The 27,647-nt window shown below is 38.8% G+C and overlaps 1 protein-coding gene across 2 annotated transcripts; it reads right to left on the bottom strand.

Annotated features, from left to right (window-relative positions):
- Positions 1 to 90: 90 nt before the first annotated feature.
- man1b1b (mannosidase, alpha, class 1B, member 1b) lies at positions 91 to 26,978 on the bottom strand. 2 transcript variants are annotated; one of them, XM_029439505.1, is made up of 14 exons: positions 26,659 to 26,978; positions 25,696 to 25,815; positions 22,295 to 22,394; positions 21,893 to 22,011; positions 21,174 to 21,304; positions 20,975 to 21,084; positions 20,536 to 20,712; positions 15,754 to 15,902; positions 14,271 to 14,459; positions 11,386 to 11,576; positions 7,449 to 7,569; positions 4,267 to 4,461; positions 3,851 to 3,982; positions 91 to 3,203 (listed from the first exon to the last, which is right to left on the bottom strand). In XM_029439505.1, exons 2-14 carry the CDS (start codon positions 25,798 to 25,800, stop codon positions 2,997 to 2,999), a joined length of 1,926 nt encoding a protein of 641 aa, XP_029295365.1. In that variant the 5' UTR covers positions 25,801 to 25,815; positions 26,659 to 26,978; the 3' UTR covers positions 91 to 2,996. The 2 variants fall into 2 exon arrangements, with proteins under 2 accessions (XP_029295365.1, XP_029295364.1); XM_029439504.1 differs by having other exon boundaries at positions 20,536 to 20,715; positions 26,659 to 26,977.
- Between the last annotated feature and the right edge of the window lie 669 nt (positions 26,979 to 27,647).

Genomic DNA, 27,647 nt, shown 5'->3' with positions numbered 1-27,647 from the left:
ATAATTTGTGATATTGGGCTGTATAAATACATTTGATTTGACATCACTGCAGACCTGATCTACTTCATGAGTCAATGATTGACACAAATATTCTGTTCAATAAAATCTTTTATTTCTACATTTTTACAAAATTGAAGCCAATCCAGCGTTTATCATACACCATGTGACAATACATTTTGTGTTTTGATTCAAAATTAAAAACAAAACATTGAATCCCAAAGATGATATTTGTGTCGTGACAGCTGTGTGCAGCCTCCTGTAAAATATTGATCAAATTGTTATCAAAAGCATTGAAAATATCTCCTTTTGTTAGTTTTTCCTGAAAGGTGGCTTTGGAGAAATGGCTTTTCATCGTTACAATATCAAACACCAGGGTTTATTATGTTTTCAGCATATCTTTGGCTGAATTATGCTGAAATACATCCAGGGAGGGGTCACACAGCGCTGCTACAGGCAGGATTTATATACACACTGCTAGAGATTAGCATTGTGTAAACCTAATGATTGCTGGAAAAATGTAACTCCTTATTTTATTGTTTATAGTCATATCATTCTGCAGTGATCACAATGATCTAACTGTAGCAAACCAGCAACGTATGCGCATGTAAGTAATGGCTTGAAAGGATAGAAAATGGACATCAGCAAGTTAACAGTTGTCTTTTGAATGTTGTCTGAAGCAACATTGAAGGCACACATGAAACACCGAGGAAACATACAAGAGGAGTTTGGTTTCAATACAAAAATCTTGAAAACACATACAAGTGGAGCTATGATGCAAACTAATATTTACAAGAATGACTGCAAGCATTCAACTACAAAAATGCACAAGTAGAGTAATTACATGCAACAAATTATATTTCAAATTAATGTCTCTCTTCAAAGACAAACAGATGTACTCCACATCTCACCAAGGAAGATGACAAAAGAAGAAAGACATGGAACATTCAGTGAAAAGAGCAGCTTCTCAACCAAAACAATAAATCATCAATGCCAAGAACCCATTGATGTCGTCATAAAACGAACATTTAACGAACTGTTAAATGTTCGTTTTATGAAATAAATAAATAAATCTGCTGCCTGGCAACTGGAATCAGACCAAAGTCAGTCCCGAGCAGAGACTGATGCTGCATTCATGTCAAATGGAAATAAACAGCAAGACTTCAGTTCTATTTGTAGAAGAGTTTATCAATAACGTATCATTCCCTGCAGCAACACTTCCTTGTTGATGACCTCAGAGATCCCAGTTTGAAACCAAATCAGCAGTAAGTACAAATGTAATGACTTTCAACACCTAAAAAGAATAAAACCTCAGACAATTAGATTAAGATTTATGTATCTTTAAGTTTTGAATTAAAGCAATGCAACAAGAAAGAGGAGCATAGCAGAAATAATATACAAGGAGTGGCCTATCGTGATATTCACATTTATCCTGATTTAGCACATTTTCTAGAAAACCAATTAAATACCTGACACGGTACTACTTTATAACTACTTTATTTTTGCATCAATAGAATACAGTCCTGCTTATTATTTTGTAACAGCCACAATGGTTCAATACAACCACAACTAAATGATGGCTTTCAGTACAAAGGGCAGTAGTAAAAGTACATGACTCAAAGTACAATTTTGAGCTACTTGAGTATTTAAATTGTATTCTACCTTATACTTCTACTTTACTTTATTTCAGGGGAAATCTAGTACTTCTTACTCCATACAGTTGGAGTTATTATTTTTCAGATCAGGATTTTACATCTAAAACAAAACGTCTTATAAAATATGATGAGGCTTTATTAAATAATTTACTAAGACATTATAGATTAATCATGAGAACAACTTTTGGGTTGCCAGGTTGCAAAAAACCCATTGCTTGGTGTATCCTCCTTTGTATGGAGCCGTGTAAGTTTTAATACATTTAACTGATGATGTGCTTTTACTTATGAAAATGATCTGAATGTTGCTTCCAGCACCAACATTATGACAAGAACATTTAAGAAAAACTGATAAATATTTATCTTCATAACTGGACGATGTCACCCGTTAATTAAACCTAACGTTTACTACTTGATCAAGTGTGGTATTACTCTCATTCCTGTAAGACATGAACGCAGCATGGGACAGGCAAATACCTGGACTGAGGGCACACTCAAGTCCTGTCAGGAGGCTTTGGCTTTATTTCCTGTCAAGAAGAAGAGGGAGGCCATCTGAGAACAGTAATAGCCAGAGCACAATGAATATATTGCACAGTGTGATGGACAAATTAGCTTTCTTTTTGAAGCCCTGCAAGAGTCACAACCATGTAACAGCATGTCAGCAGAGAGGTCAGGTTGCAGGTGCAGCAGCTGGTGGCTGCTGTGAGGGAATGTTTTGCTACAAAAGGCGCCTGCTGTCACTCCCACCACGGCAGGTATCGGCCTAGAAACTGTTTAAGAAACCTTTCCACCGGATACAATGCAGGGGTAAAATACAAATAAACATTTCTGACGTTTTAGTTAGAAATAGAATGTGCATAGCTGTAAGCAAAGTATAAGCTATGAGCAGCTTTAAATTGGAAACCTCAGTATCAGCTTCGTAACACCTGCATCAGTCCTGGCACTCCTCCTCATCCTCTAACATGTGATTAAGACATCTTTGATTCAATTTACAATCAGGCTTTATTTAATGCTATGGGTGGTCAGGAGGACAGAAATCTTCCTCTGCTTCACCAACATGAACTCTATCACTACCAGAAGTCCATACAACAAAAACCACCGGTCAAATAAATAAACAAGGCCACAAATTGAACCAGGCTCTTGTCATTGTTACATGGCTGTCAGCACATAGCAAACTATTGATTGAATCAGTAAAAAGGAGAAGTGTTCCATCAGTGGTCTGGGTTTGTTGTTTTGACAACATTCAGTCACAGAAGACAATGGAATTATCTTGGTGTTAGACCAACCCTGAGATGTTGTGTTCATATATGCAGTTTCATCTGTCACTAGAATTCCTGTGTGTTTGTGTCACGCCGTGGAGGGCCATATAGGCAGAGGATGAGCTTCAGTGTTGAAGACATACTGGTCTAGACTGATGAGGTTGGGATCATCTGAGAAGAGCAGGTACAGATATTTCAGGGTCTCTCCAAGGAAGAAGCTCTCCATCTTGTCACGAGGACTTGTGTAGTCGGGGTCACGCACATTATTTATGGAGGTGTAGCCACCGGAGGAAACCTGAGGGGAAACAATCATGTTTAGCTGCTATTACAATATATTTTCATTCCTGGCCATCATATTTTAGGTTCGGCTTAGGAACGCCCTAAAAGATCTATTGCATCAACGCAACACAATTTGCAGTGGTGCCGCATTCTTTTATCACCAAAATATCTAAAAACAAGCATCTCTTAAATTTCTAACTAAGGTCACAGATTGATAAAATTATTTATATAATATAATATAATATAATATATATATAACACGCTAAACATAGCTTTCCTAATCATTCATAGACAGAACAGCAACTAAGTTTACTGCCATTCTCTACAGTGTCATATCATTTTGTTGTTGACGTTTAATAAAATGATTAATTCCAACAATTTAATCAGGCCACACGCTGTATGAAGGTTTTATTCTAGAGTAAGACATTCATCAACATAAGAATAGACTCTTTCACACAGACTAGTTTCCTGCCAATGTTCCATATCAATTATTCCTTAGTTATGTTCTTTAATGTATTTTCCATGTATGCTGAATGCGGCTATGTAATATAATTTAACAGGTATTACCTTATCATGAGAGGGCTCCATGGACAGCTGATATGATTTTGTCTAGAGAGGCTAGTCATGTATTCAGGACGTGAAAACAGCCTTCATTTTACTGACCTTGGTGAACTTATTAAAGTTTTGTAGAATCTCCCAGCCCCAGTCCTGGTACTTGTGGTCCTTGGTGAACCTGTACAGGTAGAAGAGACTCTCCACCGTCTCTGGTCGTAGGAGGTTGTGCCTGTCTGCAAGCTATCGTCGCAGTGAATACAAAGATGACACAAACAGTAAATTAAGAGCCACATCTGACTTTAGACAAACTGCTTCATTGAGGCTCTCTTCTTAAATCTTTGCAGGATTGTTTACTGTCCCATTTTACTGATTTCTTGCACTTCTACTGTAAAACGTTTTCCCTAACATCCCCAAATAAAATGCCCTGAATCCAGAATTGCACAAAATGAGTTTGTTGGTACAAGATTGTGAATATGCACCGGACACTCTCTGTATTCAACTTTTGCAGCTCCGTCTCTACCTACCTTTACGTCGATGTCTCGGATGCTGCCCTGATGCATGTTGAAGTGGACGATCTCTGGACTGAGGCCCGTCTCCATCTGGATGTACATCTGGTAGCAGGTCTCCATCAGCTGTTTGGCCAGATCCATGTGATCAGCAGGCAGGCCGTTGTGGGCACCGAGAGCCAGAGTGCCCGGCAGAAAACACACTAGATGGTCCTAAAGAAACAGTGTACACAAGATGAGAGTTAACAGGAAGCTTTATTAACAGATACATGCAGATCCCCAATACAGAGTTGAATTATTAGATTAATCGATGATTTACTTAAAAATAGTTTCATCTCTGCATCTTCCTAGTTCATCAGTTATCTTCATCTCTTGAATGCCAAAATTGTCATTAGTAATAAAAGCTTTAACCAAATCACATACAATGCTCTCAGATGTTTGCCTCTTCAAATGCCAAGTATCAGCAAGTTGAGGTACCAGTTTAAAACACACCAAAAACTGGACAGGACCACACATACAGACCACATTCCTACCACTGAGTAAACACTTCCAGCAGAGCATCCACAGCCAGCGGGCTGCCGGTGTTTTTAAAAGAAGTCTTTTAAACTAAAGTTAAGGTTAAAGTTATGGCTAGACATGCACTAAAATCGAATAGCTTTTCTCTCACTGAGGGGAACATAACACACACAGGGAAATCCCACTGAAGGCTGACAAACAGTATCAGGAGAAGAGTAATGTTGTCAACAAAAGATAAACAGAGGCCTGGGCAGCGTGTCAAAGCAATTTTAACTAAACCCAAGTGTGTCTATATTCAACTTTCTTGGTGACTCACAGCTTGTTTTGACCACTCACTGGTTTCAGTGATTGAAAAGCACATTATTGTCCATCACCTGGTGAAGCAGTCATCTGGTAGGTTCATCGGCTCATACGCACTACATACAGTTACAGGACTGTCTCAGAAAATTAGAATATTGTGATAAAGTTCTTTATTTTCTGTAATGCAATTAAAAAAACAAAAATGTCATGCATTCTGGATTCATTACAAATCAACTGAAATATTGCAAGCCTTTTATTATTTTAATATTGCTGATTATGGCTTACAGCTTAAGAAAACTCAAAAATCCTATCTCAAAAAATTAGAATAGTTCCTCAGACCAAGTAAAAAAAAAGATTTATAACAGCAAAACAAAATCAAACATTTGAAAATGTCCATTAATGCACTCAGTACTTGGTTGGGAATCCTTTTGCACGGATTACTGCATCAATGCGGCGTGGCATGGAGGCAATCAGCCTGTGGCATTGCTGAGGTGTTATGGATGCCCAGGATGCTTCAATAGCGGCCTTTAGCTCATTAGCATTGTTGGGTCTGGTGTCTTTCAGCTTCTTCTTCACAATACCCCACATATTCTCTATGGGGTTCAGGTCAGGGGAATTGGCAGGCCAATCGAGGACAGTAATGCCATGGTCAGTACACCAGTTACTGGTGGTTTTGGCACTGTGGGCAGGTGCCAGATCATGCTGGAAAATGAATTCCTCATCTCCATAGAGCTTTTCAGCAGACAGAAGCATGTAGTGCTCTAAAATCTCTTGGTACACAGCTGCATTTACTCTGGGCTTGATGAAACACAGTGGACCAACACCAGCAGCTGACATGGCTCCCCAAACCATCGCTGACTGTGGGAACTTCACACTGGATTTCAAGCAACTTGGATTTTGCTCCTCTCCAGCCTTTCTCCAGACTCTGGCGCCTTGACTTCCAAATGAAATACAAAACTTGCTTTCGTCTGAAAAGAGGACTTTGGACCACTCTGCAACTGTCCAGTGCTTCTTTTCCATAGCCCAAGTCAGACGCTTCTTCCGTTGTCTTGAGTTCAGAAGTGGCTTGACCATGGGAATACGGCTATTGTAGCCCATTTCCCGGACACGTCTGTGAACAGTGGCTTTTGATACCTGGACTCCAGCTTCAGTCCACTGTCTTTGAAGCTTCCCCAAATTCTGGAAGCGACTCTTCTTCACAATGCTGTTACGGCTGCGGTCATCTCTCTTGGTTGTGCAGCGTTTCCTGCCACATTTCCCCCTTCCAACAGACGTTTTGTGGATGTGCTTTGAAACTGCACTCTGTGAACAGCTTGCTCTTTGAGAAATTCCTTTTTGTGTTTTACCCTCCTGATGGAGGGTGTCAATGATGGTCCTCTGGACAGCAGTCAGATCAGCAGTCTTCCCCATACTTGTGATTTAGTTTACTGAACCAAGCTGAGTGTTTTTCAAGGCTCAGGAAACCTTTGCAGGTGTTTCGAGTTAATTAGACGATTCAAGTGATTCGTTGAACACCCTACTAGTATACTTTTTCATGATATTCTAATATTTAGAGATAGGATATTTGAGTTTTCTTAAGCTGTATGCCATAATCAGCAATATTAAAATAATAAAAGGCTTGCAATATTTCAGTTGTTTTGTAATGAATCCAGAATGTATGACATTTTTGTTTTTTTTAAATTGCATTACAGAAAATAAAGAACTTTATCACAATATTCTAATTTTCTGACTAATTTGTATATAGACTAAAGTAAATAGAAACTGGGGAGACTTCCAGTGATACATCAGGTGACACCAGCAACGGCAGTCAGTCGACACCTGCTATTGATTTTTAACTTTACTTTTTGCAAGATGTGTTTATGTGGTAGCCACGTGTGTGTGGTCATGTGTGAGTGTGTGTGTGTGTGTCCTAGATGTACATGTATGAGCCACTCAGTCTTCATTTATTTGTACGGATTATTTGCTTAAGTATTGATTTTCTTGTTTGTTTTCTTGTCATTATCTGTGCTTATGTGTTGATGAAGATGGTTGTGTTAATTGGGGAAAGGATTTTCTATTGAATGGTAATATGACAGTTCTTATTCAGTTTGTAGGTTTTTTTAGGATATAGATTATAGGTTTGGGAAGAAATACACTTGGCATCACAGAACACCACACTAGTTTGTCCTTAACTTACCTTTATGGACAGTTTTGTTTTTAATGTATCCTTCTGCTGATGTCGACTCAAACTGAGCCGGACTACAACAGACTTGGACCAACTTGGTCAACAGGAGGGTATATTAAAATGTATTTGCATTTGACAGGGTAACAGAGGGAGCACACCAAAAATAAAAAGAGCACAGACCAGCAGGAGAACTTTGAGGATGGTTTTGAATATTACAGACCATTTTGGAGCTGAACTGTCCATGTGAGAGCTCTCCAACAAAGGTGAGGCCATTAGGGGAAGATTTCTGCAACAGGTTCTTCTTTACACCCTTTATGGCCTGCAGGTAGTCCTCCAAGAACCTACACAGACACACACACACACACACACACACACACTTCAGGAACACCATCATAAGTTTGTTTAAGAACAAATGGAGAAATGAATTAAACACACAATGACAGTAGACAGGGAGCACATTTGGAGAGTGAAGAATGCTAAACTGAATTGCTGGCTTTAAAAGTTGAATAATACTAATAATCATTACGTATGAAAGATGTGGAACATTGTAAGATTTAAATGAGTTTCTAGACGAAATAATTCAAATAAATTCAGTTTTTCAAGCAGGTTTCTTAACTTCTAAGTCCTGTTTGTATGCAGGTGCGTGTTTGTGTGTTAAAACTGCATTAATTAGCTCATGTCAATCAGCTCTGTGTTCCCCCTGCAATTAAAGGTTGCCATGGGGATGGTAACTGCTAAGTGCCTCCCTGGTTCACAGAGTTAACTCTACAGAGATTATGCTGAAGATCACCTCTTACACTCCTGCTTCTCAGGACTAACTCCTGACACAGGGAGAGCTAAGAGACCCTGTTGAACATATTGGATACATTAGAGCAGGTTAGAAAAGTCCCTTATTCTACTTCACTTGGAAAATTCTATTTTCACATACATAGGAGTCATAAGAGCAATTGCACTTCTGTCATTTGAGGCTCATGGTGCCATATGTGTAAGTCTGTTTGCTTCCACAGCTACATTGTGTGGAAGAGCACTTATTTGCTAAAATATGTATAAAAAGTGAACATTGTGGAACAATGATTAGTAATAAATGTCCTTATTGGGCTGAATGTTTTGATGTTTGGATAACGTTTCTATGTTGAAGAATGTGCAGGGAGTTAAGTGGCGGAGGAATATTAATAATACAAGCATTCTCACCCAATGAGGATGTTTCCTATGCAATAAAGACTTTTTTTCCCAGAACAAATATGCAGCAAATTATTTCTTCAACAATTAATTCAGTGCCTGAAACTTCAATATCAAATGTATTCCCTACAGAATGAGTACATTATTAACTTCTCTGTTGACTGCAATTTGAATCCAATGAACATGCCAACTTATATAGGTCATACCCAGAAGTGACACAAAAACACACCAACATTCAAAGCAGCTTAATCTAAGCCTTTGCCCTCAAGCAGTGCTGAGTGTCTGGAGGGGATTGTTGTTCCAGTTGTTCCAGTTTATTAATCTTTCATCAGTCCTACTGAAAGGAAAGGAACCAAATACTGCCAGAGTGCTGCCAGTATAGCATAATAAACCCTTCAATCTCTACATACGACACTGGTGACGTGTTTTAATATAAAATCTAATTCCATTTTTAATTCAAAGTATCTAGTAGGGATGCACCTGCCCTCTAGTCAGGCCTCACACATCTTTATAGTACCCCTACATCACAATTCTGTTTGTTGATTTCAACTCAGCACTCAACACAATCCCCCCCATGAAAAGTGTTTGCATACTTAGCACTCAGGAGCTCGAGTACTATACTCTGCAACTGGCTATTGGACTTCCTTAAAAACAGGCCCCAGTCAGATGGGATTGGTGTGTGCTACCCATTTGGAAAGATTTTTTCTCTTTCAGACAGCGTCTGAACAAGTAATTAAAAAAAAACATTTAGGTAAGAAACAACATTGAAGCAATTTACGGGTTTATGGGCAGATGCCAAGACAGTGTAAATAATCAACACATATTAAGCTACAAAATCTTAAATTTGAGTTCCTGTGCCATTAATGTGGAAATGTGATGTCCAGCTGGTACCATATTTATTTAACAAAAATACTGTATAACTGTTGTTATACCAATACTGATGCACTGTTTTAGACTGATGGGAGGCTCAAACCTAACACAGTAGAGCTCAGGCACCCTCAGACAGTTCAACGTTATAAGTAATCCCACAGGAGAGGGAAACCACGGAGAAGATCAAGTGGGACAACTGTCCGTTGTAACAGCATGGTACAGCATCCTGATATTGTTAGTAACGTCACCTTGGGACAAATGATATGATTTAATCCTGAAGAAGTCAGTCAGTGCCACCACTACATGAAAAGACGGAGAAAACAAGTTGGACAGTGTTTGAAGTTTGAGAAGCTTAAGCTATACAACTACTATCTGCTTCTATGTGGCATCAGTCCTTTCCCAAACATGGAGCCATATTTTAGGTTTTGAAATATTTTGCGAAATTGTTTACATGAATTGTACAGAATTGTACTTCCTCAAATGTATTTTCCCCGTGGTTGTGCCATGCATTGATTGAATTACCAAAACCGGCGGGCCAGTTATGACAGACATATATTTTCTCGCGAGACGGATATAATTGCCTTGAGTTTGACACCTGTGCAGTAAACACTGAAACGTGCACATAAATGAGATAAATAACGTAAGCGTTTAGTTTATTTAATAAAAGAGCACCTGTTCAATGAAACACTGATAACGCTTTAGTACTCGGAGACGTGTTATATTAAAAAATGCACGCATAAAGTTGCATTCAAATTTATATGGCTCTCAAGGAAATACATCAAAAAAATATTTGGCTTTTATGGCTCTCCCAGCCAAAAAGGTTCCTGATCCCTGATCTGGAGTAAAGAGTGCCAATCTACCAGGAGTATCTCAACGTCATGAGCGACCCTGAGAGTGTGTGGTTCTTTAACAGAGTTCCTCTGCTTTATCTTTATGAGGTAGGTAGTCAGGATTCCTCGTAACTCTGTTGTCATAATACATCCAGTGTTAAGCACTGCCTGTGGCGATCAAGAAAGATGAAATGGAACAAAAGTTATAGATGTAACTACGTTTCTCTAAATCCTGGATGACCGCAAGAGTTCTTAGTCAATCTTGTGATCCCACGAGAAGAATCTGTAGGGAAGATTTTGTAGACAGAAGATATTCTGAGTTTAGCACTGCCTCTGGTGGTCATCCAGGATTCATGGAACCGTAGTTACATCCATAACTTTCAATTTAACTCGTAAAACAATTTTTTCCCCAAGCCTAATTTCCACGTTGGAGACATACATCAGATATAGCTGTCTGACCTATGATTAAGTCGGATTGGACAGACTTTAGTCCGTGAACCCCACCATGGTTCTGAACAAAACATTCTAGCTAGGAGGGATAAACAACTTTGTGAACTTTGCTTTGTACTGACAAGAGAGCGTTGAAATCACGATGGATTGTCAGACATGTGCGTACATAGTTTAGCATGTGGTACAACTCCACCACCGGCAGATGCTGTCTGTTGGTTCCAGAGGCTGGCGTTTTGGCTGATCCGATGATGTAGCGTAGTGTCCCCTCTTCATGCTATTCGTCCCGTTTTGCTCACATCATCACCTTTTCCTCCTCGGTTTACTCTGGTTCAAAATGATATGCTGCAACTGTTCTTCTGTAGTGAAAGAATCACTACTTTGCAGACTTACTTCATTGTTAACCACTCTTTGTTTATCAATTAGTAAGGGATACACTTAGCGTTTATAGGGCTGGCACCGCTTTGCTGATATACATTTATTGTCCTTTTCACATGTTTTAATTTGTAAGATTATTATCAGTTATAATTGATAATCAGCCACAACAATCAGAAAAAGTATCAGTTGTCATTATCAGTCCTTACATCAGTGCATCTCTAATTAAAAATCTGTAAAGTTTCACAAAAAGCAGTGCAGACAAGTGTTTCATTATAATGCATTAGCATCTGCAGTTGATTTTGATAGCTACTAAACTAAATCCAATTTTTCAGTAAATTGTAGGCACAGAAGATGTACTAGACTGATATGGTATGGCCCTTTTGGGTATAAGATTTCATATGGTCACATTCATTCGTGTGAACGTAAATACTGGATATCTTAATTCAGACTCACTGGTTTTCCGTCTTGCCTCCCTGGATCCACTGCTTCAGCAGGTATTCATAGTAGCTGTCTGCTCTGGCTCCCAATGTGTAGATGCCTTGATGGGTGAACTGTCCGTTGTTTGTGTTGATGAACATGGGCACGAGACCATCTAGCTTGCCGTCCAGCTTGTGGACCTGTTTCATAACCTCTGCCACAGCATCCTGAAAATCAAAGGTCAAAAGTCAGATGAGTTGATGATCTTGAAATATTTAAATAGGTGTAAATACTTTTTAAATGATTATCTGACATTTAGCTAATTGTGCTTCAGTACAATTTTTCACCACAAACAATAAACCCAAAATAACACACTCCTGGGAGAAGTCCTGCTGTATAATATGACCCCACCCTAAAAACCAGCAGAAAACATGCTTGGAGAAATATGGGAGCAAGTGTTTGAACATAATTTGCCACAGCTGTTTACTGTATACAGAGAGTAATAAAAGATAAAGATCATGATTCATCATCACACCCTATATTTTTATACTCCTCTCTTGTATCCTGTATACATTATTATCTACACTCTAGCAAAAAAATTTGATACACCCTTTTTGTCAAGTCCCTGCAACTGTGTGTTAAATCTTGCAGTTACAAGAATTAACACAAAATTAAACAATGCCAGCATCATTTACCTCAGTATGTCGTTTTCTTTTGCAATATTTAAAAAAAAAGGTCAAACCAAGTCAAAAGAACAGCTGGCAACATGCAAAAACAAAACCTGCAGCATCTCCAGGTGGGTTGTACGCTCCAATAAACACAAGTGTTACATTGGGTGTGTAGAAAGCCAGCGAGGGACCACAATCATCTCCTACTAGTTAGTCAATGTGCCTGCATGGATGGGGGATGGGATCGGGGGGGTTGAGAGCAAAACCCTGTGCATTTCAAGCCCTTGTGGTGAACCTCCGAACTAGACGTGAAAAAACAACACATTTTATAGTAATCCCACCAAAACTGGGCAACTAAATTCATGTGTTTTGACCATTCCTATAACCAAATATAGGAACAAACTGAGTTTTGATTGCTGCTGCAACCAGATTAAAGATGGAAGGTGACTGTGCTTTGACTGCTCTAAGACTATATTTGAGAGGCAATGTAATCGAAATGCTAAATGCCGATGGAATCGCATGCTAACAGAATCAGTGTCTTTTTTCGGTGTCTTCTCAAAACTTTTAAAAAAGGGAATCCTTGTGGGCATGGTGGGCTAAGACACGTACCAGGTTAACACCACATCTTGGGTTCGAATGTGGCCCATCTCTTGTGGCCCACGAAATTATTAGCCTGTAGTGGACAGCTAGCCACAGTCCGATGGGAGAGATGACCATGTCTGCTGCAAGGCAACGAAAGCAGCAGCTGATATGAAACCCAATAAACTACTAATGCATACAAGATCAAACTGAAAAAAGATAACGCAACCAAACTACACATGAAGTAGCCACACTAGCAGCCCTGTGAAATACTCTGCATTTATTATTCAACATTGCAATACTCAATTCACTTGCCATTATTATTATTATACTGTACATTTCAAGCAATAAGCTTGTTTTTCAGCATAAATTTCTTTAATAAAATGATTACACCACTATATATTGTAATGTACATATGTATTGTTGTTATATAATGTAGTACAATATGCACATTTCTAATTTGCCTTTTCTATATTAATATAAATACTTTATTCTATTTTATTTTATTCTATTCTAAAATGGAACATTTGTGACAAAATCTCATTTCCCCCCCAGAATAACTTAAGTATTTTGGATTCCAATTCTGAAAATAAATCTACTGGATAGCTAAATAATAGTGAGACAATAGATAGCTGGTCCTAGATCCTTACCAGAGGGAGCAAAAACACAACTGTAAAACTTTAGCCTGAGCGTAGAGCTAGGTATTGTTAAAACAAATGACGATACCAGAACCAAGACCAGTACCCTTAAAGTGATACCGATACCAATTGATACCTTTTTTAGCTACATCATTCAATTCCCATCATGTGAATGGAAGCACTCAGTTGTGTGAAATACCACCACCACTCCTTCCCATCCAAATGATTTTTACACAAATTACATTTTGAAAGTGTTAAATTATTAAAATTAATTATTATATATATATATATATATATATATATATATATATATATATATATATATATATATATATATATATATATATATATATATATATATATATATATATATATATATATATATATAATTATAATTATTAATTATTAAATTAAAATATGTATTAAATAATTGTGAAAAACTTTACAATGTAGTATTAACATCCCACTCTGTTGAATAAACCGCCCACCACATGACTGACTATATGGATTGTAGCTGCTGCGGTAGTGACCCAATCACACGTTGCATTTAATCGACGTGTCAAGAATGCTACAAATAGTCTTTTTTTTGTTGGGTAGAGTGCAGATACCCAGCCCTGGGGCACCAGGACAAAAACTATGTTGTTTCCTACTTTAACAGCGTTAATCCTTTACACACTTTCCATTTCTGACCATCTCAGACTTGCTTGGTAGGCTCAGCCACACTTTGCACATTGGAAATTTGTCAGCTTCCGCTGTTACACATCTCATCTCAGTAGTGCTTTCAGCTTTAAGTAGGACTGAAATAATTACTGGAGTGATCTGAGTAATAACAATCTTCAGAAACTGCTCAGAACTTTTAAAACAGCGCCTGCAGATGGGAAGTGGTATCTGTAAGTGCTGTTCAGAAGTGCCATAATGTTATGTTAGAAAACCAATGACGTCAAGTTGTGTCAGCAATATCACAAATGGAAAGTGGAGCCTGCCACTCTTTGTGGGCAGACCCTTTATCAGCATGTTGTATTTGTTGGTCAGTTACCTGGTACTGTGGTTCCTGGGTGAGGCGGCTGAGCTCTCTGAACTCCAGCTGGATGCTTGTAACCTCAGCCACAGTGCTATCTGACGTCCAGCGAGGGGGGTGGGCTGTGCCTTTCCCGATGTTCACATCAGAGTAGGGAATCTTGGATGGGGTGTTGAAGGCTGGCATCAGCCTGGAACCGATGTCTTTCTGCAGAGGAAGAATGTGGATTACATGAAAGGTATTTGCAGCTGTAAGGCATTAAATCACAAATGAAATTATCAACCTTGACTGACTGTAATTAGATTTATTAAAAATCATGGGTGGTGCAAATTTTGTACGTAGTTTGTTCAAGGGAATGTTTTAAGGATTAAACTGATATTGGTTTGGCATTACAGGGCTTTTATTGCAAAGGTGCTATATCAGGGTTCCCGTTATTGCGCTAATTTAGTTTTTTTGCAGGGAAAATCTGTGAAAGTCTGACATATTTAAATCTTTCCAGTCATAATGTACGCTTTGGCTACATTGAAGACTTTCTTAAACATAAAATTCAAGGACTTTAAAAAGGACTTTCCAGGCCCAATTCCCTCAAACTCATGAACTCAACACATATCAAGGTAATTACTGTAACGACACTGAGAATATTTAGAACGAGAACTAGCAGGCTTTACAGAAGCTTACAGAAAACAATATCAAAGAAACTTTCATTTTGTGAGTCACAGGCCAAACAAGACTTGTTTTGAGATTGTGTGCGACTTCTTCAGTTTTTGGACTCAGCACAGTGCTGCGAAACTTCAACATTTAGCCTAGAATAAAAGTGATTTTGATGTAATATCACTATTTTAAGTTTGATTTGGTTTCTTTTCCTGACAAAAGCCATGGTCACAGAGGATTTGTTAAAGAAACGCCAGAAATTTGAAAAAAAACAACATTATTGTCGTTATATTGTTTAAAATTAGTTTCTGTGTAACTATGGCAATTTTTTTAAAGAAAACATTCCTTTCAAACCAGCTTGCGGGTTCAAAAGGTTAATTGATGATAAAACATTTCATTTCTTCAATTTCAGTAAATTCATAAGACCATTTCCCAGACTGTCGAATCCTCTAATCTATATTTACACTTCATGCTTCCCAGTCTTTTTAAGAGTTTCTGGCAATGGTAGTGAAATAAGTTAAAGCCCAATGGAAAATATGTCTTTCAACAAGTCAGAAACAACAGGTATTGGAAGCTGGGTCAGGAACCAGGGTGCTGGTGCTTAGTTCACTCCTCTCCTTTCCTCCGCATCTGTCTCTGACTGTAGGTGTGTGCTGTGAGTGTTTTTTTTTTTTTTTTTAAACGGTGCGCGATCTACCCGCACTACACTTTTCAACTTTTTGGGCACCGCTGACCTACAGGTTGGTGGTAAGGACTCAGATGAGCAGGATCTTCAAAACAAAGGCTAAAGCACTAGCATATGAAGTAAATGGAGGTTCTGCTATCTGCATGCTTGTACTTTTCCACTCACAGCTTTGTCCAGGAACATGGTGTCTCCAGTCAGATGGTAGGTACTCAGTAGGCCTCCCAGGATGCGGATGGTGCTTTCAAATAGGTTGACATCTACATTCTTGTTGAATGTGAGCTCTGTGGCTACCCATGTCTTCGCTTCTTCAAACTCTGTAACAAAACAATACAACATTTTGAGAATAAATAATTGATAAATTAACCATCATAGATGAGGTGGCACCAGAAACTTCAAAAGAGATGTGTAAGAACCAGGTCAAAAGCAGACATAGTGCAAAGAATGGGATATATTTGTGTTTCACAATATTCATGGTCTTGCCAACCGTCCACAGATTGTCAACAAAGCAGACTCACAGAGAGAAATATGGCACTAAAGTACTGTAGCCGAGGGTTATGAGTAGCACCTGTACTTATGAAGGTAATACAATGATAACACTGAGGCTCCGTCGTCTGAACCAAGACGGCAAACTCTTTATTTCTTCCACATTGGCAACGTAAGCAACGGCGAAATACAGCCTCACTCTTTCCATTCTTACCTTTCACAATAAAAGCCCGACATACACTGCTTATGAGAGGGAACTTAAATTCACTCAGAGATTTACGCTAAGAGGCATGTCAACTAAATTCAGTTCAGTCACTCCTGTTGTTTTATGGCTTCTTTTCACCTTGCATTAACATTGTAAAAGTATTTTGTTTATTTTTATTAATAAAATAAACGTATTATATGTTCCATTATTTCATTACTTAACCTGATATTTAAGGTTTTCGCTGCGGTATTGTTTCAGCATAACATTTTTTTTACATTTTACATTTAGCAGACGCTCTTATCCAGAGAGTCTTACAGTGAACTAACTACAGGGACAGTCTCCCTGGAGCATCTCAGGGTTAAGTACCTTGCTCAGGGGAACAATGGTGGCAGTCCTGATATTGAACTCACAACCTTCTGGTGTCTTATTTTGAAGCTGTACCACTAGACCACTAGGTCGTCATCACTACCCTTACAGTTAAGTAAATAGTGAGCTGAACCAGAAGCAAGAATCTAAATAAATCTAAATAAAACGATAATGGTAAGATTCTAGACACACAAACACAGAAAAGCAATCAAATACAAAAATGTTTGTCAAATACAGAAAATGTGCTGCAATTTGCTTTATTTGTTTACCAGTTAATTAAGTATCTGCTTCCCGTTCTTTCATTACAGAAAGGGTGCGTATGAATCTTTTTATATTATTTATGCCGTAAAATTCCAATTTATTTTGACTCGTTTCAAACAATTAAATAAACAATTAGAAATGTATTTTCATCCTTGAATGCCAGCTGACATACCAATTAATTGTGTATATGTTGTCAGCTTATTTGAATTGGCAGGTTAATAATAAGCTAAAGGCTAATGCTATCTTAACGTGAGATATCTGCAGTAATATCTCACAATATAAACATTGGGGTGCGTTTTTATATTTGGTTGTGTTTTCCCTATTTGCAGCGTTTTTCCTGAATGCTGCACATGTGTTGACAAACTGGTGAAGATGTTTCCTAATGTGCTTCTGTAATTATTATTTGGATGCGTTTTCTTAATTTGCAGTGCGTTGAGCCGTCAGGGCCACCGTAGTTAATCCCTTTCAAAAGATCATAATCCTAAAAAACAATAAAACAATAAAATTAAACAAGCTTGTGTCGTTTAAACAACCCAATTGCTTTATGAATGACTTCAGTCACAGTGAATAGTGACTTCAGTTTATTTAATACATTATCAGACACAAAAAAAACAAACACGTAATGTTGAGCAACAGGTTCTAGTGAAAATGGCTCATGGATAGTTTGAGATAAGATTGAATTAAAACCTATTTAAACTCATTATAATGAAAGGTTTCATCTCTTATTTGAATTATTGTCACAATCCTCACTTCAGCAATGAATTCCTAAATATGCTCCTTCTGACTGAACTTTGGAGCTATGAGGAGAAATGCAATAAGCTCGTTTGTGAAGAAACTGAGTTCTTGGAACATCCTGAAGATATGACGAACGATAGAGAAGTGCTTTATGTTGCAGGACTGATTAGAGAAGACTTTATAAATGGTTTGATACATGTTTTTACACCATTTTTACAGTAACACTGGCTACACTGACTAAAGCTGTCATCCTCTGAAAGCTCCTAACTTTTCAAACATATAGGAGGTGAGTATTTGACACTTAAAAGAATATTGGGTAGTTGATGGATTTATCTGAAAAACGTTTTTTTTCCTCCATTTTTACATTTCGTCCACTAAAATATGCGTCACATTCTACTGCGTCTACGGTTGCGGCTCCTTTCCCTACAGGTGGCGATTCTTGAGTTTCAGACGCCCGCCTAACTCGGTATAGTAACCATGGATAAAACCAAAAAAAGAAAAATCTTGGAGGAAAAATTCTAATTAATTCTGCGTGGACAGATACATTTGCTTTTACCGCCAACGATGTGGCGAGAAATTAGCTAACAACAAAAAATGTAATGTCGAAAGACATTTCAAGAACACACACATAGCATTTGCCGAAAAGTACAGAGCTGGAGATGCGCGAAAAAAAAGCGATTTCTGAACTTCTGCTGAAAGCGGAGCAGAGCAAATATTCTTTCAAGAAAAAGATGAAGTCTTCAAACTCATCTACTGCCGCTAGTTTTGTGGCCGCTCAGGAGATAGTACGGCGTGGAAAGCCGTTCACAGATGGAGAATACATGAAAGAAGCATTCTTAAAGATATCAGAACATCTATTTTTGGACTTCAAAAACAAAGATGAAATTAGAGATGTCTCTCTCTACAAAGACCGTCAAGGACAGGGCCATTAAAATGTCAACAAACATCACCAGGCAGCAAATTGAGGACATCAATTCAGCTGAAGCATATTCAATCGCCTGTGATGTAAATTATATTGAACAGACAGCGCTGTTATGCAGGTATGTGAACTCTGATGGGGTGCAGGAAGAAATCATTGAGTTGATACCGCTAAAAGGCCAAACTCGTGGGGAGGACATCTGTGAGGCTGTTGTGAATTGTTTAAAAGATAAAAGGAATAAACACCACCCACATGGTGTCAGTGGCTACTGATGGGGCACCTTGTATGAGAGGAGTACACAAGGGGTTTGTGAATTTACTTCAGAAGTCGCTGGATTGAAAGCAGCTGGCGTTTCACTGCATCTTACACCAAGAAGCACTGTGCGCTCAGACATTTCCTTTCCGAATGTATGGAGGTGATGAACTTTGTTATTCAGATAGTGAACAAAATAATGGCAAAAGCGTTAAACCAGCGACAATTCTGTTCATTGTTAGAGGAAGTCGACTGCGCATATTCGGATCTCCAGCTGCATAACAAAGTCCGGTGGCTGTCAAGAGGAGAGGTGCTGAAACGGTTTGCCGCTTGTCTTGAACATGTGAAAACTTTCCTGGAAAGCAAAGGCCTCACATATCCCGAACTGGAAGATCCAGCATGGCTGGAAAAGTTGCACTTTATGGTGGATATGACAAGTCACTTAAACAAGCTGAATAAAAGTCTCCAGGGAAAGGGATGCACAGCCCTGCAGATGCTGGAGGATGTTTTGGCGTTTGAGCGCAAGATGACAGTGTTTGCCAGAGATTTACAGAGAGGTAAACTCTCACACTTCCCCTCACAGAGAATTCAAAGCAGAACATCATCACATAAATTGTGAGTATTTACAGCGTGCGATCATCGCAATGCAAACTGCATTTGCGGAAAGATTCAGCAAGTTCAGAAAGGAAAAACAGCCTGTCTGCATTCACAGGAGTAAGTCAACCCGACCTTGAAATTGAACCGGCCGACATAGCTGATAAAGATTTATGGGTGTCCAAGTTCAAAAGCCTGACAGCGGATCTTGAGGATGACGCCCGGCAGAGGGCCGTTCTCGCTCAAGAGCACAAATGGAGCGATATTGAAAACCTTCCCAAACCCGACAAACTTGTGTTTAAAACATGGAATGCCATTCCTGAAACTTATACAAACATGAGAAAGTATGCATTTGGAGTCCTCTCCATCTTTGGATCAACATACTTATGCAAGCAGGTTTTCTCGCACATGAACTACATAAAAGCTTAAAATCGCTCCCGCCTCACAGATGACAGCCTGCAGTCCTGTGTGAAGATCAAAGTCACCTCTTACAGCCCTGATATAGAGAAGATCTGCTGTGATGTTCAGCAACAGAAATCACATTAAACAGTGAGAACACTATAACCGCGCGACGGTTGATGGTGCGTGGCTGATGATGACAGCTAGATGAAAACACACTGAAACGGACAGAATTAAATAAAACTGGCCTATTTTTTATGTTTACTCTTTTTGAGCTATTAGGCTGCAGCTATACGTTTTATTTATATCAAAGTGGGCTACTTTTTCTATTCATTTAATTGTTCTATTACATTTTTTATTGGTTTGTGTGTTTTTATATTATATTCATTTTTATTTGATTCAACAAATATGGGGAGCATAGTTCTGTGTTTAATTTATTTCAAAGTGTCAGTGCCAGTGTATGTTTTCCTCCTCTTCAAAAGAGTTTGGTGCGGTCCTTTGTTAAGACAGGTAAAAATAACAATACAATCTCAACAGTTTCCTTTGTCTTTCTGTAATTTCATAAATGCAACAAATATAGTATAACTATATATACAACTTAAGCTGTGAAATATGTGTTGCGGCTCCAGACACATTTTATTTGGTGGAAGAGGTGGCAAAATGGCTCTTTTGATAGTAAAGGTTGCCGACCCCTGACCTAGTCGAAAGGTAAAAGGCACGAAGGTCAGTCTACCTTTTTTAAGTCCCAGGATCCACATCGTATCCAGGGAATCGATAAGCGTCAAACCGAGGCCAAACCACTCGCTGTAGGACTTGGAGAGGGGCCTGAGCTCATCGTGGCCCCAAGCAAAGTCTTTATAACCCTTCCATGCATGTCTGAAAGCGTCCTTCACCGCCTCCAGCAAGCTAGCTTCTGGAACACACAACACACATGATGCTCAGTTATTATCCATCCACGTCTACAGAGTGATCCAGAAACAAGTGACTGAAATGTTCCACATATTATTTATTCTAAACATACTCTAAAGTGGAAATTAGATTTCATGGTCAAACTCAAACACAGTCATGCCTCCGAAAAACTGTGATGCAAAGTTTTTATTTTGTTAAGTGTGATCAATGAAAACAACAAATTCAAATTGCACACAGAAAGTGTTTTATCAAACAGTAGATACCTGACAGGTTTGATGGTTTGGCTTTTTGGTTGGAAAGTGTATACTCCTTATTTCCCCCATCCTTGGTGCCTTCTGTGGCTTGGTCAGTATCGATCACTGGCCTATGCCAGCTGAAAGTCACCCGAGGATTAAGAAATAAATTAAAAAACAAATATGTAAATAAAACTAACTTTAGTTGTGATCACACTCCAAGTCTCACCTGATGACCTCCTCCTCCCCTTCTTTCTTGCCGTCAGCGGCCTTGTCCTCAACCACTGTATTTGAAGCGTTTCCCTTCATCTGAACACGATTCTGAAGGACTGGTGGCCCTCTCTTATTGGATAATTTCCTCTGTGACAAATGATGACATACACAACTTTTAACTATTTAAATCATCCCTTCATGTAGGCAAGTAGTTAAGAAAAGCAGAGGGATCCAATATTAAAAAGGTAAATGTTAAGCGCACATTCCTAAACTGCATATTCTAAAGCAGGGTGTGAAACTCAATCACAGAAAGGGTCAAAATTAAAAACTGGGACTATGTCGAGGGCCAAACAGGGTCAACAGTTATTGAACAGGATAGACATATTGGATAATATTCATGTTATCGGCGGCCGGATACACCCCCCCCCCCCTGAAACAATGCTAGAGGAAACACTGCTTTCCTATACTAAAGCATAGCCCAACTCCGACTCTGGTTACATTTAAATAACACCAACTATATTATCTACAAAATGTGTTTTTTTTTTACTATTTTTATAAATCACCTGAAATGTTGTACTTTTTAGTGACATAACAGTTTCCCTATAGGATGCTGAATATCACATTCAAAATTAACATTGAATGTAAAAACACTCATCAGCAAAGGAACATTATCCACACCTTCCAAAACAAAAACCTGTGCTATCCTTCAAAAAATACAAGCAGATGTATAGAAACCTGGGAGGTTTGTTCTGGCAGTGGTGGTTGTCCCGGTTCGACAGGCTCAGGGAGCACATGAGGGATGACGGGTTTCAGGACGCTGTTACTGTCTGTGTGCTGGTCTCCATCTGTAAGGCCTTAACAAACACATATTTAGTACAAAAGGATTAGTGCAGCTATAACATAGTTCAAGTTGGGCAGGCTGAACTAAAGATTACTGAAAGTCACAGGTTGGAACCCCACAAGAGCCCTTGTCAAACTGATGAATTAACAGTATGCTTACTTGTCTTATCTGCACCTTTAACAAAGATAAAACACTATGCTATTATGTTGACCTTCAACAATGTAACTCCTAGTAGGTTCTGACAGCATACCAGTGGCTCAAACTCATGAGATATGTTCAATGTATAGGAGTCTTACCTCTGAGGTGTTCATTAACAGCAGGATAGGAAGCAATTCCACAAATAAACAGGAGGAAGAGGATAAGGCTCCGCTGCAGCCTGGAAAGCTGTTTCCATTTCTGCAGGCACACAGAAGACAGAAAGATGGAGAATAAACTTCTGTCCAGTTTCTGGAGAAGCACTATGGTTACCATGATTAACAATAACATTAATGGTATAAAGAACTAGAGCACATACAGTGAAGGTAGCAGCTTATTTGAATTTGAAAAGTTATGCCTTGTGCTCTTTGAAAATGATGCGATCATTCACACACCACTTTGAACATTGTTTAAACTTTGCAAAGCCTCCTGGCGGTGTGCAACCCTTTTGGTCACATGATATGCTAACATTCAAATTTAGAGTCAAATTGCCATGCTGATATTGTAGCTTTTACTCCCAATTCACACCCCAGAGGGGTTTCTTAAAAGAACAGAGCAACGCCCTGCACTATCATACTCTGTTTTACATAACATCAGCCCACCTCTCAATTCAGCTGCATTAAGTACAGAATCATATAGTACTATAGTAGTATTGTAAAATATGTAAAAAATTGGTTTCTAAATTAGATTTGAATATTTAAAATTGGTACCACAAGTATACCCAGTTACCCTGTTAAAACAAATTGGAAACATTTCTACATTCATCATATTTTATAATAGAAATCATATAATATATTTGCGTTCTAAAGCTATGGGAGGTTGTATGTCACATTGGTGAATGTCACATTAGTGAATATGTTGGTTGAAACAGCTTGCACAGTCATAGAACTGAAGTAATATCCAGGCCCAACATTGCTGTGTCACTGCAAGTATAGGTAGTGTGCAAACACGTGACAAAACTATGTGACGTATGCGTGCGACGCCATGTTGGTTGGAAAACAAATCAACAATGGCGTCTAAAGCGAACAACAACAACAACAATACAACTCCGACTTCTTCAAAGTATAGATTGTGTGAATGTGACGTCACGCCTACGTCCCAACCCGGAATTCAGCCATGTTGGATGGTATACACAACCAAGACTGCGGCTGTTCACGTGTGAGTTGCTTGCAACAGCTTCGTCATTTTCTTTGTATTTAAACGTTTAAGATTGAAAGAAATTGCCAATCGTGTGTGCAGTTTATAATTGTGGTAATAATGCTACTCGTGACCCGGAGAAACGGTTCTTTAGATTTCCTACAATCATCAAAAACAACGATCCACAAAAGAGGGATGAATTGCTGTCTACTGAACGACGTAAACTGTGGTTTAGCAACATAAATAGTAAGGATTTAACAGAAGAAAAAGCACAATTCCCCCGTGTGTGTGGCGTCCACTTTATATCTGGTAAGAGCTCATGCTAAAGCTATGTTTACGTTAGCGAGGATAACATCGTCACTCTTCTCACTCAGAGTCAAAATACTTTGAAGAAGTCGGAGTTGTTGTTGTTCGCTTTAGACGCCATTGTTGATTTGTTTTCCAACCAACATGGCGTCGCATGCATACGTCACACAGTTTTGTCACGTGTTTGCACACTACCTATATTGACTCTTTGGAGTCCTCTGCAAAGGCAAGATTCAGAGAAAAAGTTAAAATTTGCGGCCGTGACCCGTACACGCTAAAGCCGTCGGATTGAATATCCGGATATTGTGAACTACCTTGTGCTACAAACATCGTGGCAACCAACGCACAAATGAAGGCATACAAGAGCTTAGATGCTTATAATGTCTTTGTTTCTGGCTGGGTTGGTAGTCTTCTTACCAAACCACTGAAAGATGACAGGGTGCTCGTACATGCCCGTGTAAATCACTCGCAAAGAGCTCGAGATACACCGCTCAAGCCGTGGTTTGTGAGTGAGAAGAGCGACGATGTTACGTCATAAAGCTTTGCCGCTTCTCCTGGTGACGAGAAGTAAGGTCTTACAGTGTTCGGGTATATCATAAGCACAAATGTTTAACGTAAACATTGAAAACATAGCTTTAGCATGAGCTCTTACCAGATATAAAGTGGACGCCACACACACGGGTGAATTGTGCTTTTTCTTCTGTTAAATCTTCACGAGTTATGTTGCTAAACCACAGCTTACGGCGTTCGGTAGACAGCAATTCATCCCTCTTTTGTGGATCGTTGTTTTTGATGATTTTAGGAAATCTAAAGAACCGTTTCTCTGGGTCACGAGAAGCGTTATTACCACAAGTATACACTGCGCACACGATTGGCATTTTCTTTCAATCTTAAATACAAAGAAAATTACTAAGCATTGCAGCAACTCACACATGAACGGGCGCCGTCTTGGTTGTGTATATCATCCAACATGGCTGAATTCCGGGTTGGGATGTAAGCGTGACGTCACATTCACACGATCTATAGATAATAGCAACTGTTGGCCAATAAAAGTTAACAGGAATTTCTTATAAATGCAATACCTTGTTTAATCTATTTGACCCTGGAACAGCTCAGCCTTTTCAAAATAAAATGTATTTCCAAAATAATATTTATTATTTATTGTACAAAAGAAATACAAAAAAACATACAAATATTAGAAAAAAAAAACGTCTTCATACTTCACTTACTCTGTGTGATTACTACTAACAGGTAATATGGGTATATAATAGTTATTTATAAATAAAAAAAATTAATAAATATTCTAATATGTACATGCACATGTACATATTGCACAGTTGGTGTACGCCCGGTGTTACTCTTGGACAAACCTGTCTAATAAATTAAGTTTTTATCTCTTTTTATCTGAAATTGGGTGGTGAACTTGATAACACTTGGTTCTATGTTTCTATTGTGTATTTCAGCTCTGGACTACCAGCTATACCCATTTTCAGACATCTTTTTCAACAACAAACTTCAGACGGAGTGTATTTTCTTTAAATTCAGTATATTCAGACCACTATTACTCAGTGCCAGAAGCACTTGGAGTGATTATTCACTGTTGTGCAAGAACAATAAGAGAGTTATCTTTTGAATGAGACCAAAATCATGCAGCTGGTGCAAATGGTTGAAGAGCAGCTTTCAATTTACTTTGGGTAAGTCGTTTGTAGGTATTTTCGAAAAAATTCGCCCACTTCCAATTGGTAAATAAACATGAACTATACTTGGAGAACATTTTCACTTTTCTAGTATAACCTGGACCATAGAGTTGATAGTAAACTCTTAATGTTTCATCATAGGCACACCACCCAACACAGAAAAGAAGACGACCATGCACTCTTCAGAATGATCCACAATATATTTTTCAACAGACATATTGACAAGTATAAGCAAATAAACCCAGCACTGGTCAAATTGGGACACATGAGGTATCCTTATCAGGTCTGAGCAGGTGTGGGAAAAAGGAGAACTTGAAGACCGACAAGAGAAGGAGAAATGCCTTTATGAGCAGCTCACTCACCCTCCAGCAGGACTGCCTCCTCCAATGCTTGCTGTTATTGTAACTGCCACTTCCTTGTCCAGCGAAGCTTATAGATATGTATTCCTGTCGAGATGGTGGGTGCATGTCTGTAACCCAGCCCTGGAGGAAGAGACGTATTGAAGAGTAGTGTGAGTGAGAGGAGAACTGGATGGCGCGGGCAGGTGTGGTTATATTAACCGAGATCCAAATACGATAGAGGGACAAGATTCAGTTTACATGTGAGCCTGGCTGGTAAATATACTGAAGGTGTGGTTGTGATAGTATTACAAATTAACATAATATTTTCAGATATGAAGAGGAACGGTTTACCGGACATTAACTCAATCATACACACACATTGGTCTTTGCAGAGAAAAGCTTAGGAGATTTTAACGCTAACATAATGTTCCTGTAACTTAACCTATGCAAATTCGCTGCACATCTAATTCTGAGCAATATAACTAATGCTCGTTCTGCTTAATTGTAGAGGCAATTTAAGCATAAATGTCAATAACTTATCGCTGGCTGTCTAGAGGTGTTAATCAACAGGCTAATTTAATTGATAGTGTTAACCTGGCCAAATGTACCGATTATGAATATGCATAGCTTAGCCATTAGATATAACTATTGCAGTAAGTACTACATACACAATTATTTACTTTACCTACATACTAACGTTATTGTATCTTTCATAAAAGAGGTAAACACCGGCGGAACGTTAGCCCGCGGTAGCGGCTACTTTGCCTACGCGTCGCTGGCTCAAAGCAACATTTTGGCGGATTCACAGCCCAACTTTGGACCGAGGCATGGCTTGAGGCCTAACACAACCGATACCATAGGTAAACTGTTAAGCACCCTTTAAGTACAGCAGAAACATTCTTTCAAATAAACCAAAACATGATTTGCTGAGGATTTAAGCGGTGTCCAGTAACATTAAAACATATAACTATAATATCACGTTACCTTGTAAAGTATTCAGCGTTAACGTTAAGTTTGATGTGCAACCAGTCTAATCCACCACCAGGGTAACGTTTTCAGCAGTCAAAACTGCGGTTAGCTCGACGTTAATGAAACTGCCTTGCGGGTCTCTTCATGTATAAAACACTTCACCGATACTCTTACCGAAAACCGCGCAGCCGTTAGTCCTCGTTTTATAACCGTTACACAGACAATACAAAAACATATCATCAACGTGTAGCTAAGGCTGTCATGTTGCTCACTGACAACAAATGTGTGGCGGTACAACCATGCTGCCTTCAGTGACGTCCTCGAAATATCGTAAACACCAGCTTGTACAGGGGAGCCTACTTTGATCTCTGAATGGCAATGTTTCATAACAAATACATTAAAACAAAGCTTTCTTTTTTAGTCATTCTAAAACACTCAGTATGTTTTCCAAAAATGTTTAAATCAAAATCAAATCAAATTTATTTGTATAGCCCAATATCACAAATTATACATTTGTCTCAGTGTGCTTTACAGACTGTACAGGTTACGACATCCTCTGTCCTTAGACCCTCGCATCGCACAAGGAAAAACGTCCTAAAAGAAACCCCAAAATTAAAGGGGGAAAAAATGGAAAAAACCTCAGGGAGAGCAACTGAGGAGGGATCCCTCTCCCAGGACGGACAGACGTGCAATAGATGTCGTGTGTACAGGATAAACAACATAGTACAAATACAACATTTGACAGAAATTATGTTGTGTTGGAAAAAAAAGAAATAGAAAGTATGGATGAATCCAGGAAAATGTCAATAAGGCTTCCCGGTGTCCAGCAGGACCAGGTCAGCAGGCGCTGTCACGATTCATGATCCTGACGTAAACTGTATCAGTGGCAACCTGCCACATGAGAGACAGACACTCCAGGGATGATACCCTGGATGGTGAGTTAGTAACATACATTTACATAAATGCATACAGATAGAGAGGGAGAAGAAGAGAGAGGGAGGGGA

Source organism: Cottoperca gobio, chromosome 9 (assembly GCF_900634415.1).
Source record: "Cottoperca gobio chromosome 9, fCotGob3.1, whole genome shotgun sequence".
Lineage (NCBI taxonomy): Eukaryota > Metazoa > Chordata > Actinopteri > Perciformes > Bovichtidae > Cottoperca > Cottoperca gobio.
Note: the sequence above shows the minus strand (reverse complement) of the source record. Positions and strands in the feature narration are given on the sequence as shown.